At 35.1% G+C, this 17,985-nt stretch overlaps 2 protein-coding genes across 11 annotated transcripts in view; one reads left to right on the top strand and one right to left on the bottom strand.

The window, feature by feature from the left end:
* The window catches only part of LOC125679736 (coiled-coil domain-containing protein 180-like), a 32,787-nt gene that overhangs the window by 854 nt on the left and 13,948 nt on the right, over positions 1 to 17,985 (top strand). For all 8 annotated transcript variants that reach the window (XM_056153725.1, XM_056153721.1, XM_056153718.1 and 5 more), the window contains exons 2-21: positions 287 to 495; positions 675 to 763; positions 1,761 to 1,818; positions 2,113 to 2,164; positions 2,990 to 3,094; positions 3,222 to 3,356; positions 3,485 to 3,580; positions 3,882 to 4,045; positions 4,429 to 4,548; positions 4,882 to 4,961; positions 5,517 to 5,605; positions 5,967 to 6,089; positions 6,478 to 6,651; positions 6,914 to 7,029; positions 7,135 to 7,261; positions 9,417 to 9,470; positions 16,715 to 16,968; positions 17,296 to 17,377; positions 17,471 to 17,564; positions 17,741 to 17,921. In XM_056153725.1, coding sequence (XP_056009700.1) covers positions 287 to 495; positions 675 to 763; positions 1,761 to 1,818; positions 2,113 to 2,164; positions 2,990 to 3,094; positions 3,222 to 3,356; positions 3,485 to 3,580; positions 3,882 to 4,045; positions 4,429 to 4,548; positions 4,882 to 4,961; positions 5,517 to 5,605; positions 5,967 to 6,089; positions 6,478 to 6,651; positions 6,914 to 7,029; positions 7,135 to 7,261; positions 9,417 to 9,470; positions 16,715 to 16,968; positions 17,296 to 17,377; positions 17,471 to 17,564; positions 17,741 to 17,921 — 2,402 coding nt within the window. The remainder of the gene's footprint in view (positions 1 to 286; positions 496 to 674; positions 764 to 1,760; positions 1,819 to 2,112; positions 2,165 to 2,989; positions 3,095 to 3,221; positions 3,357 to 3,484; positions 3,581 to 3,881; positions 4,046 to 4,428; positions 4,549 to 4,881; positions 4,962 to 5,516; positions 5,606 to 5,966; positions 6,090 to 6,477; positions 6,652 to 6,913; positions 7,030 to 7,134; positions 7,262 to 9,416; positions 9,471 to 16,714; positions 16,969 to 17,295; positions 17,378 to 17,470; positions 17,565 to 17,740; positions 17,922 to 17,985) is intronic.
* On the bottom strand, positions 11,974 to 14,826 carry LOC125679737 (arrestin domain-containing protein 2-like). Of its 3 annotated transcripts, none has more exons than XM_048919194.2 (2): positions 14,542 to 14,826; positions 11,974 to 13,624 (listed from the first exon to the last, which is right to left on the bottom strand). In XM_048919194.2, the coding sequence occupies exon 2, from the start codon at positions 13,470 to 13,472 to the stop codon at positions 12,315 to 12,317; it is 1,158 nt and encodes a 385-aa protein (XP_048775151.1). In that variant the 5' UTR covers positions 13,473 to 13,624; positions 14,542 to 14,826; the 3' UTR covers positions 11,974 to 12,314. The 3 variants fall into 3 exon arrangements, with proteins under 3 accessions (XP_048775151.1, XP_048775152.1, XP_048775153.1); XM_048919195.2 differs by having other exon boundaries at positions 14,364 to 14,688; XM_048919196.2 differs by lacking the exon at positions 14,542 to 14,826 and adding an exon at positions 14,226 to 14,383.

Below are 17,985 nucleotides of genomic sequence, written 5' to 3'. Positions count from 1 at the left end.
AACAAGAAGTAGTCATCTCTTTACAAACTTTTTACGCTAATATTTGCTGTTGTGAGACATAAGGAATCGTTAATTTGTACAACGTTTCAGACTAAATAAATTACGATGTCAGCGGTCTATATTTCGGCAAGTAAATTGGGAATATTTAGTCTCAAAATTGGGAAAAATCAATGGTTTTTGACATTGGGAATGGTACCGTTTATCGGTACCAGTTATATAAGGAAAAAAATCGCTGTGTATAAAATTAAGTCATCAATCAAAAGTTTTCACCTGTCCATTGTTTTAGGTTCAACTTCAAAGAAGTTTATCAAAAGTGAAAAGCAGGGAAGCCAATACTGCAGCAAGGGATCGGTCTCCAGAAAGACAGAGCACAGCCATACCCGTGGTAAAACTATCAAAGGAGGATGTGGCACACGGTCTTCTTACAGAGAGACAGCAGACCTGGGCAGATGGATTCCCAAACGATCCATATGTGGAGAATCCTGTTCTTCATAAGTAAGTCATTCAAGAAGGTGATGAATCAGTGCATCATATAAAAATATATATCAGGAAATTTAGAACCTTAAAGTTTTGCATGTTATTCTTGCGTGTATACATGTATATATATGCACACGCACATACATTGTACATACAACATGATTTGGCATACAAGTACTGTTATTTTACATTTATAGACAATATGCTGAATTTGTGCAATCTACAATGAAAGAAAGTGAGTCCAGCAGGGCTGGGAAGGAGGTGCAAGGGCTGCCAGATGTTGTCTGTAAGATATTGTCCAGAATCTTTACATTTTCATTACTTGTAATGGAATAGTCCAGATCACAAATTTTGGTTCTCGGGGACTTTTTGTGGACTGCATCATGTTTCATGTACTTTGAAAACTTGTGCCATCTTTTGCTGGAATGAAGTGGTAAATATTTAGTGAGTGAACATTTTGGCGAATTCTTTGTACATGTATCTCAAAATGTGAATTTTTTATAGTGATAACTAGACAAAAGAAATATGAACAGTCATAAAATGTTTTTTGTATGAGTACTCACCCTCTGTTCAGTTGACAAATCGAAGCCTCTGGCAAATCCAGATAGAATATTATGAAATTATCTTTTATTGTGTTTTGTGAGAACATTTCCTGTTGCCAGTATTGTATTTTGAATAAGTCTGAATTGAACTAATATCATGTAAGATACAGTTATGTCAATTATCAATTTGCTCAAGTTTGTTCATCATTCAATTTTGACATAATTACGTATTGTGTACATGAGTAGCTTCATTACATAAAATCTTAAAAATGAACAAGCACTTGAGGCTTTTAAATTTTTGACCAGTGACCTAATGTGTGGTATTAGGTTTGCGATACATACTCTGTCATTGTACACTTTTATTTTATTGAAACAAACGTTCAAAGAAATGAAAATTACAAAAATCATTTTCTGGGATGATAGGGATTTATATTATCTTATTACATTATTTCCTCCCATTTTCAGGTTTAGTTTACATTTTAAAACCATTGTGATTTCTGCTGGTGAAGTTTAGAATGGTCATTTAGAAATTACTAAAAATTTGAAGTGAAACCTTTACTGATTGTTTGCAATGTCTTAAATTTATCAGCAATATTCCCATGCTTACAATACAGCTACTCTTTAGTAAAAGTGTGTTTTGTATGGAGAAACATCTATTATATATTTGCTTAAACCTTTTTAAGAATAATCAGAAAGATCGACAAATAATTATTTTTCATGCAAATGTGTGTTGAATTTCAGTGCCTGCCAAAGAGGGATCAAACATCATTGAGAGAATTGCAGCTAGCAGAAAGCAGAGGTATGGAGGATACAAATGTTACTCAAATACATACACAGTAAAACACAATTATAGTGAACACGCTTATAGCGAATTCACGCTTACAGTGAAGTGATATTCATTCCCCGTAGTTTTAAAACATATCATGAACTTATTGGATATAACAAATTATATTTATAATGAGTCAAAACTGTTCATTTCCAGCACCTAGCTATAAAGATGTTTTACTGTACATACTATTATATCTATAATATTGTAAAAGATTTGCAATAATCTCATATGCCATTTGTCTATACAAAGTATTTCTTTTTTCAGGCATGAATCTGTTGTTGAAGATCTTCACCAGGAACTTAGTGTCATCAATTCAGTGAGGAAAATTTTCATTTTCAATCATAACAATATTTGCTTTGAAGATTTATGCTCCACGACTATTCCGATGCATACATCATTAATGTGTCCTCTCAGATGCATTGAACACTTTTTGTATTTTTAGGTCACCTGAATTCATTCAGGTGACCTATTGCTATCTGTTTTTGTCCGTCGTCGTGCGTTAACATTTGAACATTTTCAGCTTCTTCTCTGAAACCCCTGAACCAATTTCAACCAATTTTGGCATATAGCATCTGTGGGTAGAGGGGAACAAAAAATTTTTAATTCGTGGTCCCTGCCCCCCTGGGGCCTGAGGGGTGGGGCAAAAACCATCAAAATGAGTGTAATTTTAAAAAATCTTCTTTACTCCTGGACATCAAGAAGCCAAACTGTGGGCATAATTATAATGAGCGTTGAGCCCTCTACCAAAATTGTGAAATTCATGGCCCCTGGGGCAGGGGTTCTTGTGTTAGGGTGGGGCTCTATTGGTCATATAGTGAAAATGTAGAAATTCTTTGAAAATCTTCTTATATTGGTTTTATCTAAGGAGTAAATGACCCTTTTCTTTATGATGTCTCAGACCTAGGTTTTTAAAAAAGGATTATTGATTGAACATAAAAATGACACATGTACTTCATGACCACATAGCTATTCAATGTTTCTTCCATCCAAAAGTAAAATTCTTATATTTAAACACAAACCTAATTCAAACATTGGAAGGTTGTTACATGATACTCAGGTGACCTATAAGGCCCCTGGGCCTCTTGTTACATTAACAGAAGAAAAAACTATATAAAATGAGGATTGTGTATTTTTTTGAAAGGATTTGGAACCAGTTATTACAGAATACAGTGAAACTTTGTTGAGAAAATTAGATGATGATGACAAGGAAATCAACCATTTACTAGCTAGAATTGAAAGAGATGAGGTAACATATTTATCATTTCCTGTTCATGTGAATTTTAAAATGAAGTCAAATTCACAACTTTGAATATTTATGAAATGTCAGAAGAAAAATAAGTACTACAGATATGATTAAATATTTTCTTTGATAGGATCTTTTAACTTACAATCTTGAAGAGCTCCATAAGCTCTGGGATGAAGTTCAGCATCACTCAGCAGAGAGACAGACATGGATTAATGAACTTGACCAACAGTTGTCTAAAGTTGAAGATGACCGTATAGACATGGTATGTCAAGCCATTGCTGTGAACTTTGTTGTTACAGTGAATTTAAAGAAGAAATGATAAGGAAAAAAAGTAAACTACCAATTCTAATAGTTGTGTTAATTGTTAGGAAATTATTTTTGGCTTTCTAGATGAGGAATGTCTTCAAATCATATGCTAAAACCATGGAGAAGATTGCCCATTTAATGCCCCCTGATCTTAGCAGATTTCTAGATCAGGAGTCTCAGGTAGATAATAGACTGTATAATATTATAATGATATAAATGTCATAGCTTTACTAGATTTTGGATATACATGTATGTCAATTCAGCATTGCTTTCTACTATCAAATACATGTATTGTATTCAAACATGATATATTCAAAATAATTTTATGTATTAGCATAAAGAAATCAGGAGACAAAGAATCAGTTAAAATGCTACCTAATATTTGATGAAGCCATAGACTCGGTGCTAATTCAGATGAGTATTACTTTGTAGGTTGTGAACCGTGGACTCGGTACTAATTCAGATGAGTATTACTTTGTAGGTTGTGAACCAGACTATGCTGAGTAACAGGAGAGCGTATTCGGACCTGTACGTCAGACTGCTGTCGTCAGACATAGAGAGGGAAAAGGCTCAGTACACCATCTGGAAGAGACGAGTAGAGGACTGGAGACAGCTCAACACAGAACTAGCCATTGAGCACTTTGGGTTTGTTTCCTGCATTTCTTGAGGGAGGGGGGGGGGATAAAAAGAAAAATAAATCCATAGAATTTTGAATTGTTAAAGTCACTATGCTGTATTCACCACAAGTTATATGATCCAAGATCAGAGAGAGGGTATATTTTGTTTATAGGCCACAGAATGAGGCCAAGATCTTACTGAAAGTTTGATAGGATTTGTTACTGTGAGAGGCTGTGCTTTACATACATATTCTATTTAACATTGTGTTAGTGATGTACATATATAGTATTGTTTTTGGTGATGTACATATATAGTATTGTTTTTGGTGATGTTCATGTATAACATTGTTTTAGTGATGTACATGGTATTGTTCTAGTGATCTGAATGTATAGTATTGTTTTCTTTTTAAGCAATTTTATGCAAGAAGAGAAGATAGTAACTCCTCCAGGAGTAACAAAAGTCTACAACTTCTTGATAGCAGAACAAGATGTAATCAATAAAAGACGGATAGATGTTGTCAGACAGTTGTGGTAGGGTCACTTTCTATTCATTAGCTAAAGCATAATATATTAGTTATCAAGCTTATATGATTATTAATTCATATATTATAAATCTTTTTTATCATCAGTTACGTATTTATTGTTGTGTAAATTCAGTAAGTCATCTCATCATATACACTGAAATTCTCATTAGTATTTTTAAGTATATGAGAAGTGTTGAACAACATGGCCATTCACAAAAATTATGTCTCACCAATCTCGCACTGCAAACTTACAAAAGTATAAAGTCTGGCAATATACATGTACATGTATAATATGATTTACAGGAGTTTGTGTCTTATGTGTTTATACATTATATTTTAGTGATTTGAAGCCTCCAGCATCCACAAAAACAGCTGTGTACCAATGGGATAAAGCAATTAAAAGTCTCACAAAGGAAATAGGTCAGTCTGATAAACCTGTATACTAGTAGTGTTATATTTTTTTCATTTTTAAAAGAAAACTGCACCATGAGCTACTTCCTGTATATTACCATTTACACACACCTATAAATCAATTCACTTATAATTCATTTCACAAATAATTATTACTCACAAATAAAAACATTATATTTTACTACAGTCATATATTGTTGCCAAGAAAAAATTCCCTTGAGAGTAGGGTGTGCCTACGATTTGATTAAAATTTAGGTTCCAAAATCCAACATATAGAAAATTTCTACTGTAGAATCATTTAAATTCGTGGGGGCCAATTTTCGTGGATTGCTAAATTTTTACGGGTTCGATGGGGATGTAATTTCGTGAATTTATACATTTGTAAGAAAGATAACCCTGGAATGTAACTATGATTATTTACTCGCTGAGGATGTAAATTCGTGGGTGAGGGGTACCCACGAATTCCACGAAAATTGAGCCACCACGAATTCTAATGATTCCACAGTATATGGTAAACTGATGAATGAGATCAACTTACTAAAATTGCCAGTTTTGTTTTAACAGATTCTGTGAACCAGCTTCACTTTTCCAAAATTCATACAGAGTATGAGAAAGTCTGCCAGGATTGCTTAGAGAAAATTGAATTCATCAAGGTAAAATTCAAGACAAGCTAAGTTCATTTAGTTTTTGTAGATGATCCCTTGATTTTTACACAGTTACAAATGACATCTATAAGTATGTCCGTCTAAGACACAAAGAAGTAGCAGTCAGAAATTTAAGCATTATTGCTTTAATACTCTTCATTATTTCAGTTTTAGTAACTGTGTCTTTAGTGATTTTACAATATTGTGTGAAATGTAAAAATGGATGAAAGATATAGCATGCATTTGTCATATTACAGTCTTCTTAAAATCAAAATTGCTTATTTTATGGTGCAGATGTACATGTACAAGCAAAATATTTTAACAGTGTATTCTAACCACTTCTGATCTTAATCTTGGTTTGATGTGACAGACATCCCTGATTGAGGATGGAATATGTGCCCCTCCCAGAGCCCAACAAGTGGTGGATCAACACATGCTTCCTCTGGTGGGAGAGAGACAGAAAGTGTTTGAGAACAACTTGGAAACAATGGAGGTTAGCACATATAGTACTCATCTAACAACTTGATTTTATCTAATTACAAAACACATAAATTATTGTGGAAGTGAAGCATATCTCCAGATTTCATGCACTGGACATGGCTTTGAATTCACTCCAGATTTCACATTTTCTGACCGAAGTCTAGATCTGTTTTTTACTTTGTTTTAAATTTGTTTTAGATTTTATTTTCATATGATATAATGGAATAGCTACTGTTATATAACTTTTTCTGCACAATTTCTATCTTCCATAAAAATAGTGAAATTAGTGAAAATAAAGCTGTATAGAGTATTCAAAATTTTTGGTAATTATATAGAAGAAATAAGAGGTATTGAAAACCAGATTACATGTGTAAGATTTAATCATAAATTGCATTTTATAGAAAAATCTGGAGAAGCACATGAAGGAAACGACGGAGAGACTTAAGATGCTGTTTAAGTTTGCCCAGGGAGCTGCCCATGTGTGGGATGTTCATGAGATTGGCCTGGCCAAACAGGAGAGAGCACTGCAGGAAAAACTGGAGCTGTGTCGACAACAGCACGACAACCAAAACCAGGTAACTGATTGAGCATGGCAAGGTTAGGGGGTTTGTTAGCTAAGAATCAAAGCGTTAATTTCAGTTATTCTCTGTTTCAAATGTCAACAAGCAAGATATCTTATCTAGATGATTTTTTACAGGATTATTCTTGCTTTTCATGTTGTCTTGCTTTAAATACACCATATTTATGATGAAAATTTCAAGCTGTCATTGTTGGTCATTATGTTTGGATTTTCAATAGTTCTTCGATTATACTTTGAGTCCATGCTATTGATTTCAGGACAAAGAGGCTCACTTAGATATTATTATGGACAGGATGAGGCAAGATGCTACTGAAAAGCAACTCAAAGACAGTCTAGAAAAAGCTCTAAACATGTTGAGCAAGATTAAAGCTGCGTAAGTTTAAAAGAGCAACCATTGATCGAATAATTTTTGATTGGTCAGTTCTAAAATGCCGCTGGTGTACACATTTCCTTCTTGAATATTGGTTACCTTTCACAGGTATGAGGTTTTTCATAAGGACCAGATGGATATTGTCAAGAATTACCCGATGATGGTGAGAGATGAACTGAAGGATTATGATGAGGGTGTGTGTAAATTCTTTGAAGTTGGAAGGAATCAACCAGTGGTAGGTCATTCCTATAAAAATTAATTATTCCTTAGTATATTCCATGTTAACGCCTATTTAGAAAATTTTAAGACAAACCAAAAAAATGTACATTTCACATCAGGTAACTCTTTCTAAACCTATGCAAGAGGGTAAAAAAATAAACAATCCAAATTTCTAAACATTCTTTTCATGTGTATTTACATGTAACTACCAAGCAATGAGGTTCTTGATTAAGTGGATGCTAATGAAAACTCTCAAAGGAAAGATTAATTAAAGAATTAGACCTGTTTATATCAATAGGTCACAATATCAACCTTCAATTTTCAAACTCAAGAGTGAAGTAAACGAAACAAATATTTGATTTTGGTATCATAATTCAGTTATTAAAGGGAATGGCAACCCAAATTTTTTTTACATAATAAATGATAAGATTAATTATATGATAATGATTTGTCATATTATTCTGTTGATACATGGCCTAGATAAGCCTCAGTACTAATTTAAAATGTTAAAAATTGAAATTCCCGCCATCTATAGAGGCTGCCATGAAGCGGAACTCTTTTGTATTCAAGACCACAAAAATTAATAATTCTGACATCACACCATCTATTCTGGTTTTGATGAGATTCTAAGATCGTCAAAGATGTGCATGTGGTAGATTTTAAGAATACATTGTTAATATGTGGATGCCTTCTTGTCAAGCAGTTGATTACACTAATGCAAAGGGGAGATGTGAAAAAAGTTTTTTTCCCGAAATTCCTGACTCAATAAGGTTATTTGAAAAGAAAATACTATGTAAACTGTGGATCCATTATTTGCGTAATGACAAGTTGAGGTTTGAGACATGTACATGTATGAAGAAACGAGTACCATCTGCCTGGTCTGCGACTTGACTGAACGTCTTCTTTTCTTAAATTCCTCTTGCCAAAGAATGGGCTCAAATCTATTCGACTCCAAACTTAACTGTTCGTGACTTGTCATGTTTACAGAGCTGCTGATGAAATAAAGCGGAACCGACGGTGTGACGTAATAAATTAAACTTCAATGGCCGCTCTCTTAGCGGCGGGTAATTTGGAATATAAGATAGATTAATATTGATTTAATCGTTAAGCAAGGATTTTTGTTGTTAAAGACTGTCATTTACGATATCAGAAAGAAATACTTTATTCATAAAGGCAACAATGTGGTTAGGGTTGCCTTTCCCTTTAACCTTTTTTTCTTCTTTATTTCACCAACTTTTAAAAAACCTACCGTGTATATGCAGTTAACATAAAATGTAGAATTGATTCAGTGCAGTCTAATATAGCTCATCTGAACTGAAGGTTTAAATGAGCTTTGGTCATCACAAAGTTGTTCTTAGATTCTTCCTTAAATCCTCTGGGCCCATTTGATCAAACTTGATTATTATCATTTCTTATTGTAACTATTATTAATGTTTTTTGGTCTGAAGTTTTGTTTTATCAATAGTACTATAAATAGGAAGAGTGTAGGATAACATGTTATCTGCCAATGTTCAGGTATAAATACCAATGCTATGCTCATTTTAGTAGTGTCCTTTCAAAGTTATATGTGGAAATTTATAGGAATAGTCATTAAGTAAAAAGTTCAGATAAACCTAAAATATCTACCAATAAGTATGAATTTAGGGTTGAGGGTAAAATATCAAATCAGAAACTTTCAATAGCTTGGAAAATCAGATATTTTAGATAACCATACCTAAAATTTAACAAATAATGTTGAATTACTCACTGTTACTGAATGTTTGGCCCCATGAAAAATTTTAATTGAACAGTTTTTTTTTTCAAGCTAACAAATATTTTGCATTTTAATCATGCCCAGTATATACTCTATGAAGTAAGACCCTTAGTTAACATACCTACACTCCTTATATACCTATCAATATTTTTAAAAAAAGAAAGACATGTATTGATCAATGAAATATATAAGAATAATGTGTAAAGATTAAACAAAAAATAAAAGCATAAATATACCTATACATGATTGAGTGGAATAAAAGTATTGCTGCAGATATTCTAGCTAGTTGGTTTAATTAGCTCTGTATCATGTCTATGAATATCATACCAGGAGAAAAGTGATTTAGGTACCTATAAGTCTCTAGCTTAATTAGTTAGTTTGTGGCTTTTTTAATACAATTTTGTTTATTTCTCCTCAGAAGAGAAGCAAATCCAAGATCGTTGCTCCTAAGAAGTCGAAAGAAAAGGCCGGGGTAGGTGGAGTATATTTGCAGAGTTATTTCCCTTATATTTATTTTTTTCTAAATATACTGCACTTCAGGACATCTGTATTACCATGTGAATGTTTTCATGTGGGAGGTTCTGGGTTTTAGAGACACATTAATGATTAGATTTATAAATTAAATGAATGTTCCAGGTTAATATATCTCGGGAGCAATCAAAATTGATTTGCAGGGTGTATGTAGTGATAGTTTGTAATAAAACAAGTAAAGGACATTTGTTCAAAAAATGAATTTCCTATTGACATTTCTCTAGATATCTGGTATAACTAATCTATTATCAAAAACTTTTTCCTGCAAGTTTAACAGGTAATGTGTACAATTGAGTTGCTGCGATTCATATTAATTATAGTAACACTTTTAAAGTCAAGTTTGATGAAAATCAGCAAAATATAAACAACAACCAACAGAGATAGAACAATGTATGCAGTGCTTCTAAAGACAAGAAATGGGCATACCCGGTGTTCATTATGCTCACCTATGACAGGATATCTGAGGTTCATGTTCCTGCCTTCTTTTATGCAAATCAATTATTTTTCAAATTCTTTACAGACGTTTGAGGAACAAAGTTAACAATTTGGTGTATCATGAAATATTAGTGGATTTATAATTAATAAAAATATATTCATTTAATATGTGATGATGTCAATGGTTAGGAAGTGTGAAGGTAGCAATGCAGGATTTGTCAGCCGAATGATTAACTAACTGTTGGTTGTTCATATCATATGTGTGAATATCTATAACAACTTTATTATCAAGAGTTTCATCACAGATTAATGTATGCAATATTGTTAAAAAAGCTTTAAAAAATAGAGAAATATCTTCCAAATGAAACTATACTGGTATCCATGCTCTGGTTACTGTTGTACTATTTGCTAGGCTGTTGGGTTCTGTATTTCTGGACCCAGCTGTCTGCATGTGTACCTTTATACTTGTATATATCTATATGCATCACAATCAGCAATATTGGTCAATGTCTTATACTGAAACTGCATAACAGTAGTAATATTGTAAATAACAGCATACAGTCATTCAGTGGGTCCTACGGCTGAGGCCAACAGTCAAACAAAACAGCTATTGTCTTTGGGTCTTTGGGTTCTTCATGTAGAAATGTAATTATATTGAAAAAAAATTGCAATTATGATGCTTTATTACCACTATTATAAATTACATGTTCACCTAAACAAAAAAAACGATTTCCCCTTCTCAAATATTTATGAAAACGTCAGGGATTTGTGACACATACAACACACACACACACACATATATATATATATATATATATATAGATCACATTACATAACAATCATTAAATGCAAATTCCGCAGAAAATGCATGGTGTTGCAGGCATGGATCGAAGATTACATCATATGCATAGCCAATGAAAATAGGGCAATCGGTCAACAGTTTCAATTGATGTTTGTCAACAGTTCGTAAACTGTTTACTGTGGGCTGGATAGCAGATCGGGATTCAAAGAAATTTGAGACTTTTTTAAGTTAACAATAAAAATGTAGATTTTTTTTTTTATTGCTTTAGAGAAAAAATAAATTTTTACTCTCCTAAATATGAAAAGTTCTTATATGATTTCAGAAATAGAATTCAATATTTTACATTGTAGTGATTTCATCATACTTTATATATAGGCCTTAGTAGGTTAGTGGTTGGATCCCCAAACTCTCAATATCCAAATGTTCCAATGATTTTTATCTCCTTTGCTACAGTAACATCCATTTAAATACAGCTTAATTATTGTAGTACATAAAACAGAAGAGGTGACTTTATATTTTTACTTGCAACAAACAGGAACTATCAAAATATGCTAACTCTAAAACAGACATGGTTTTTTTGTAGAAACGAGATAGAGTGCAAGTGAATTATCTGTGAAACATCACGAAAAATTATGTATATTATTGAGAAACATTGCGTATGTCCTTAATAGAATTATAATTTATTTCCCATATTTTTCTTCGTTTTTTGTGCAGACTTTTTTCTCTGCAGGATATTATGACTTAGAAAAGACACTTGTTTATACATAAGAAGAATAAAACTGTTCCAGATGAAAGGTCTATTCACAGTTAGTCAACCATAGTTCAAAGTAGTTCTGCATTCTTAACTCATGGTAATAGATACAGCACTATTCTGAAAACGTATTCTGAAGCAATTTTCAAATGAATAAAATGTTCTTCACATGTCAATCATTTTCACTATAATGTGTTAATTAGATGATCTTTTTTGGTGTGTGTGAAGGATGCATATGCATGAAATAAGATGAGGAACTTTTTATATATATATCTTAGTCATTTCGTAAACTTTAATTTTAAAAAAAATGTGCAGATTGATAGCACAGTATGTCTCCTCCCCAAATGCCACCTGTCTATTTACAGGCAATGTATTTCATCACTGAATGTATTTGCAATTAATACTGTACATATCAGGTATGTTAAACTTACTTTGAAAACACAAGCAAAAAAGCACTTTGGTAAAGATAATCCACTTTTATTTTACATTCAGACAAGCTTTCAATTTTAAGCAGATAAAGACTTAATACTTAAAAGCATATTGTATATACAGGGGTGAATATGAAAGAGCTAAGAATTAACATTTAATTTGCATTTCATTTTACTCATAATTGAAGCAACCTGATTAAAATGGTTTATGAATACATAGTATGTAGATTTAAGTTTTAAAAGTTTACCAAAGCTAAGATTTTGAAAATATTTTACATAGTTTCTATAAAAACTGTTCCATTGCAAACAAAATAACAAAGAAATATCTGACAAGATAAAACATTATGATGCAGAGCATATATTTCATGTTCAAAGTTTTGTATTCTCGATTATCTCTGGCATGTCCTCCTCAGAAATTTTTTTGGGTCGTTCAAAGTGACCTGGTACTTGCTTTTGGAACAGTGGATTTATCATGGTAGAATCAACAGGGCGGAGTTCTGGGACCCCTCCTTCCCAGGCGGCTGTCTCCCTTTCAAAACCGTTCCCCATTTCTTTGTCAGCCCCAGGGAAATGCCGAGTGCTCCATTCATTGTTGTATCTACCACTATCTACTTTGGCATTTTCAGGAATCTCCAGACCCATGTGATGAGTCCCGATCCGAATCGGTAATTCCACTTTCACCTCTTTCCCACCAGATAATTCCACACGAAATTGAAATTTGTATGAAATCTCAATAATGTCACAGTGTTCTAATGTGGATTCGGGAATGTAGGGCGGAACAGTTAATCGAACGTTTTGCCACCGTCTCCCGTCACCACTCATCAATTCATACTCATCTCTGCGTTTGTTCACAATTTGATGGTACTGAATTTTCCGTTGTCTTGCATGATATACACTGTCCATGATTAAGGAGGCTTGCACTGCTGTCACTCGCATTGGAGTTTTGTTGGCAATTTCTGCACGAATGAACATGTCCTCCCCAGGAAAAACACCAGCCTTGTTTACCTCAACACTAAGTTTAAGTTTCCCAGTTGCACATGTTGACCATAATCTTGTTTCTTTGGAGATCCCAACAGATTTAGTGCTTTGTTCAGGAAGTATGGAATGTCTTAATACTAAAAAGGGTTCACTAGTTATACTAGTTTCCCCGGGTTTGTCTCCATGAATAGCTGCTTTTAAAACATAAGTCACACTTCCATATTTTCCTATGAATGAGGAAGGTAAATTATTTGGCAGTAGGTAATCAAAAGGAAATTGGTGGCAGCCTTTGTCATAGTGATTAGTTCCGTGGTTGATCTGATTCGAGGCATTGATGTACTCCTCATCCGCTTGAAACGATCCCAGTTCATGATCCTCCCAGGCAACGACGCCCTGTCCATTCACACCAATAGATATGGTGCGGATGGTAAAGGGTCGGGTCAAGGTCACATCCACACGACCTCTTACAATTTCCCCGGGCTGGTACTGATATTGTTCGTCAATATCATGTTCGAGAATTATGCACAGGTTGTCTACAGCAGTGCCCATCACTGCTAGCCTTTACTGTTAATGAAGCACAATCATTAATATTGCAGAGGGCACTCAATAGCTGGTACTACATTAAGACTTCTCCAGTAATCATCAATGATTCATTTTCTTCATCGTGGCCATTTGTATCTTCTTTTACTGTCTCAGAATAGCTGAAAGTATAAGTAAACATTGGATTCAGTTTTATTCTTTCTCATTGATGTATATCAGTTCAGGTTTGATTGTGTAGAAAAACCACTATAATAAACTTAACGCCCCAATAGAAATTACAAAGCAGAACAAGATTCTAAAGATCATGTTTCTTTTTTACGTCAACATTAAAAAGAAATTTCACAATCTGTCTATCAGTGATATAATATTAGGGTACTTTGTCAAATTCTTTTAAAGACCTGCTGTAATAATCCATATTCTTTATAATGGTTTACAACTTTCTTTATGATGGTATTTATGAGAAAAAGAACATTTCAGAAATAAGATTTGTTCATCATTTTTTTTTTAAAATAGTGCTCAGTGCTACGGGTATGTTCCAGGTTATTTTGAAATACAACAAGGAAAACTTCATGTGTAAATATCATTGGCATTTATATTCAAATCTGATCATTTCCATTAGAAGGCCTAGCTGCTGTAATGTATATCATTGTTTATAGCATGAACGTTAAACTTCAGCAAAGAAAATCCATAAAGAAAAGTTGTTTATTTAAGAAACTCAGCCATTTATTTTTAAACAAAATTTACATTTAAACTCTGCATTACCTGGCGTCCGGAAGAAAATTCATTCATATAGTTGTATGTTATAAACTGTACAGAGCAATCCAGAAAAATCAATACAGGCACCTATCATTAAATCTTATTGGAATTTCAAATGTTCAATCAATACTACAATGAAGTTACCTGGTTACACAAATATTGTGTTTCCATTGCCTGAGGATGAAAATCCACAATCAATATAAAATCAATGTGAATACTCCTAATGCAGATAAATGTAACATGTCAAAGTTATCTTTCCTAATATTTCCTGTAAGTTTTGAAAGGCTGATACATTTCATAGTCTGATAAGCTTAAAGAATACCTGGAGTGAAAAATCCACTGCTGAAGTATGACCACAAAACACTTTAATTGTTACCGAGGACCAGGGACCTGCTACTGCTATTTATATCCAGAACCAGTTTTTTAAACTCTGACACTCAGGAATCGGTTGACTGGCATTGTGTACTTTTCGTCATCCATTGGAAATATACACAGGAGAATCTCTCATGATATATATATATCATGTTAGCATAGACAGTGAGTCACTCAGGGTCATCATGAGGTCTTATACAATTAAGTGGTGACAGACTTCCCAGCTAATTTGTTTAATCTGACCTGAGGCCACATGCTTTAATAACACCTATTAATCAATTACCTTGGCTTTGCAGCAGCTGAGTGATTGATTGTGAATTTTTGAATTTGACACTCTTTTCTTTGGTGTCTTACCTTTTAGAGTACAATTGAGTTTAATTAAGTTTTTCTAAAATATTAGCAGTTTTGTTGTCACAATCAAGAATTTTGGGATTTGACATTCTTTTCAGTTGTGTCTATCTTTAGAGTACATTTGAGTTTAATTAAGTTTTTCTAAACAAGCAGTTTTGTTGTAGTGGACATTTGCTTTTTTAACTGCTTGATCAGTTACTCAAGTGCCAGTCTTCATAGCCATACCCCACCACAAGTGTTTGCAGGGTGGGTCTTTGATTAGCATATAGATTACATTCACTATCCAAATAAACCTTTTATCCACTTGTAGCCAGTTTTGGTGCATATGATTTGATTTATTCTTCCCTAACAGAAAGTAAAGGTGTGCATGCACTTTAACAACAATTAATAAAAGCCTTTAAAAACTACACAGGACAAAAACATAACTTCCTTGGTAGAGTTAAAAAATGTATATAGATATATAAAGCTTAACTTCTCTCTAATTTTAAGTTTTTCATTAGGTGTAATTTTCAGATTTATCAATACCTTGTTCAATAAATTTACACCTGGGTGTTTCCTTAGTCTTGTCTCCTCTCTCCATAGCAGTTTCATCAGCTGTCCCCTCCCCTCAGCAGTTCCCCTCCCCTCAGCAGTCCCCTACCCTCAGCTGTCCCCTCCTTTCAGCTGCCCCCTCCCCTCAGCTGCCCCCTCCCCTCAGCAGTTCCCCTCCCTCAGCAGCCCCCTCCCATCAGCTGCCCCCTCCACTCAGCTGCCCCTCCGATCAGTAGTCCCCCTCCCCTCAGCTGTCCCCTCTCCTCAGCAGTCACCCTTCCCTTAGCTACCCCCTCTCCTCAGCAGTTTCCCTCCCCTCAGCTGTCCCCTCTCCTCAGCAGTCCCCCTCCCCTCATCAGTTCCCCTCCCCTCAGCAGTCCCTTTCCCCTCAACAGCCCTCTCCCCTCAGCAGCCCCCTCCCCTCAGCAGTTTTGCTCTCTCAGCAGCCCCCTCCCCTCAGCAGTCCCTTTCCCCTCCCCTCAGCTGCCCTCTCCCCCTTAGCAGTCTCTTTCCCCTCAGCAGCCCTCTCCCCTCAGCAGCCCCCTCCCCTCAGCAGTTTTGCTCTCTCAGCAGCCCCCTCCCCTCAGCAGTCCCTTTCCCCTCCCCTCAGCTGCCCTCTCCCCCTTAGCAGTCTCTTTCCCCTCAGCAGCCCTCTCCACTCAGCTGCCCCCTCCCCTCAACAGTTCCCCTCCCTCAGCAGCCCCCTCCCCTCAACAGTCCCTTTCCCTTCCCCTCAGCTGCCCTATCCCCCTTAGCAGTCTCTTTCCCCTCAGCAGCCCTCTCCACTCAGCTTCCCCCTCCCCTCAACAGTTCCCCTCCCTCAGCAGCCCCCTCCCCTCAGCTGCCCCCTCCCCTTAGCTGACCTCTCCCCTTAGCTACCCCCTCCACTCAGCAACTGCCCTCCCCTCATCAGCCCCCTACCCTCAGCTGCCCCCTCCCTTCAGCTGACCTCTCCTCAGCAGCCCCCTCCCCTCAGCAGCCTTCACTGCCAGGGTTTTATGTCCACTCATGGTTATACCTGGTTTAAATGATGGAAATCCTGAGCATTTATTTCAGCTGTATGTGTTGTGTAGTTGGTTGGATATTGCACTTTGTTTTTAAATTTATTGCTAACATTATATAGCATGAATTACTTATAAGAGTTCTTGTGAATTGAAGGACAACTATTATGTAGTTTATACTCGGAGTAATGAGAGAATTTGATTAAATATGTCAATCATTATCTTTTATTTTTCTCATAGAGCAAGGAGGGTTCACTCCCAGAGGCAGTCAGTGAGATTCTGTCTACAGAGAAAGGAACACTTTTCTATGTCCTGACAGAAGCAGGGGAATATGGAATACCCCCAGAGAAGGATACCCCCACTAAGGAGGACACAAAAGAGGAGGGGGAGGGTACCACCTTCATGACAGAGGTGGAGGTTCCAGCCTCCTCTAAAGCAGAGTACATACAGAAAATAGATGTAGAAGAATCTGTCTTAACAGACGTCAAGAAAAAGTAAGTTCACTGAAAAATTTAAATGTTTTTAATAGTTTCCTGTCTTCATAAAATATCAAGGATGCATTGAAAGAATGTCTTTCTAGTTACATGCTATTATTTCTTCAACGACTTTCAGTGATAGCTGTGTTCATGGGAACTAGGAGGCAACCTGTTTAATTCTTTTAATATGTTACAATGTAACTACATGTATGCTTTTCAATTTTTTTAATTTAGATAATGATTTTTTTTAAAAATCAAATTGTTTGAAAATATATAGGTGGTGTTTAGCAAGACATTTGCCAAATTCAGTTAAATAACAATCATAGTAATTGATATTTATTTCAGGATAAGAATGAATTTCCTAAATCATATGGAACAGTGGGACATTCAGGCATCAGAGAGAGCTGAAAGTGTTGTCATTGCCAAGGTAGGTATCCAAGCTTAGAGTATTTGTAAATGAAGTCTAAAATTCAATGTACCTTCTGTGAGGGGGAAGAAATGATCTTTCTCTTTTATGTAGTGTGAGGAGTTAAACAGTGAGTTGGAGTTGAGGTTCCATCTCCACAAACCTCGAGCCAGAAGGGCAGAGTTGGACGTTCACAATGTCAGGGCAGGTAGGTGTCATCAATAGATACACCATAGAGAATTTGACACAGCTAGAGCTTGTAAGACTTACAATATTTTGTTAAGATTAGCAATTCTTAAAAATGAAAAGGAACCACCACATAAAATCTATAAGGATTATTCAAAGATCATACTTTTCATCTTTGTCTCATTTGATTCTTTTCAGCTGAGTTGGTGATGCACTCTGAGAGAGTGACGAGACACACCAAGGGCATTATCCAAGCTCTAGCAGAACTCCGACAGGGTTTCAACAAGATGACCCAGGAACACAACAAACTGGCCTATAAATTCAGAGAGGACATTGAAGCATTAGAAGTAGTCTTTGTCAATGCCACAAAATCGTCCAAGTAAGGAGGCTTCTCTTACTGTTGTGTTATGTTTGAAAAATTTAAAAGTATGTTTTGGCATTCA

The sequence above is a fragment of the Ostrea edulis genome, chromosome 2 (assembly GCF_947568905.1).
Source record: "Ostrea edulis chromosome 2, xbOstEdul1.1, whole genome shotgun sequence".
NCBI classification, from domain to species: Eukaryota; Metazoa; Mollusca; class Bivalvia; order Ostreida; family Ostreidae; genus Ostrea; species Ostrea edulis.
The sequence above is the reverse complement of the archived record's forward strand: the minus strand, read 5'-3'. Positions and strand labels throughout refer to the sequence as shown.

Excerpts from the sequence above, each read along its gene's own strand:
- LOC125679737 (XM_048919194.2), bottom strand. The coding sequence starts at position 13,472 with ATGGGCACTGCTGTAGACAACCTGTGCATAATTCTCGAACATGATATT.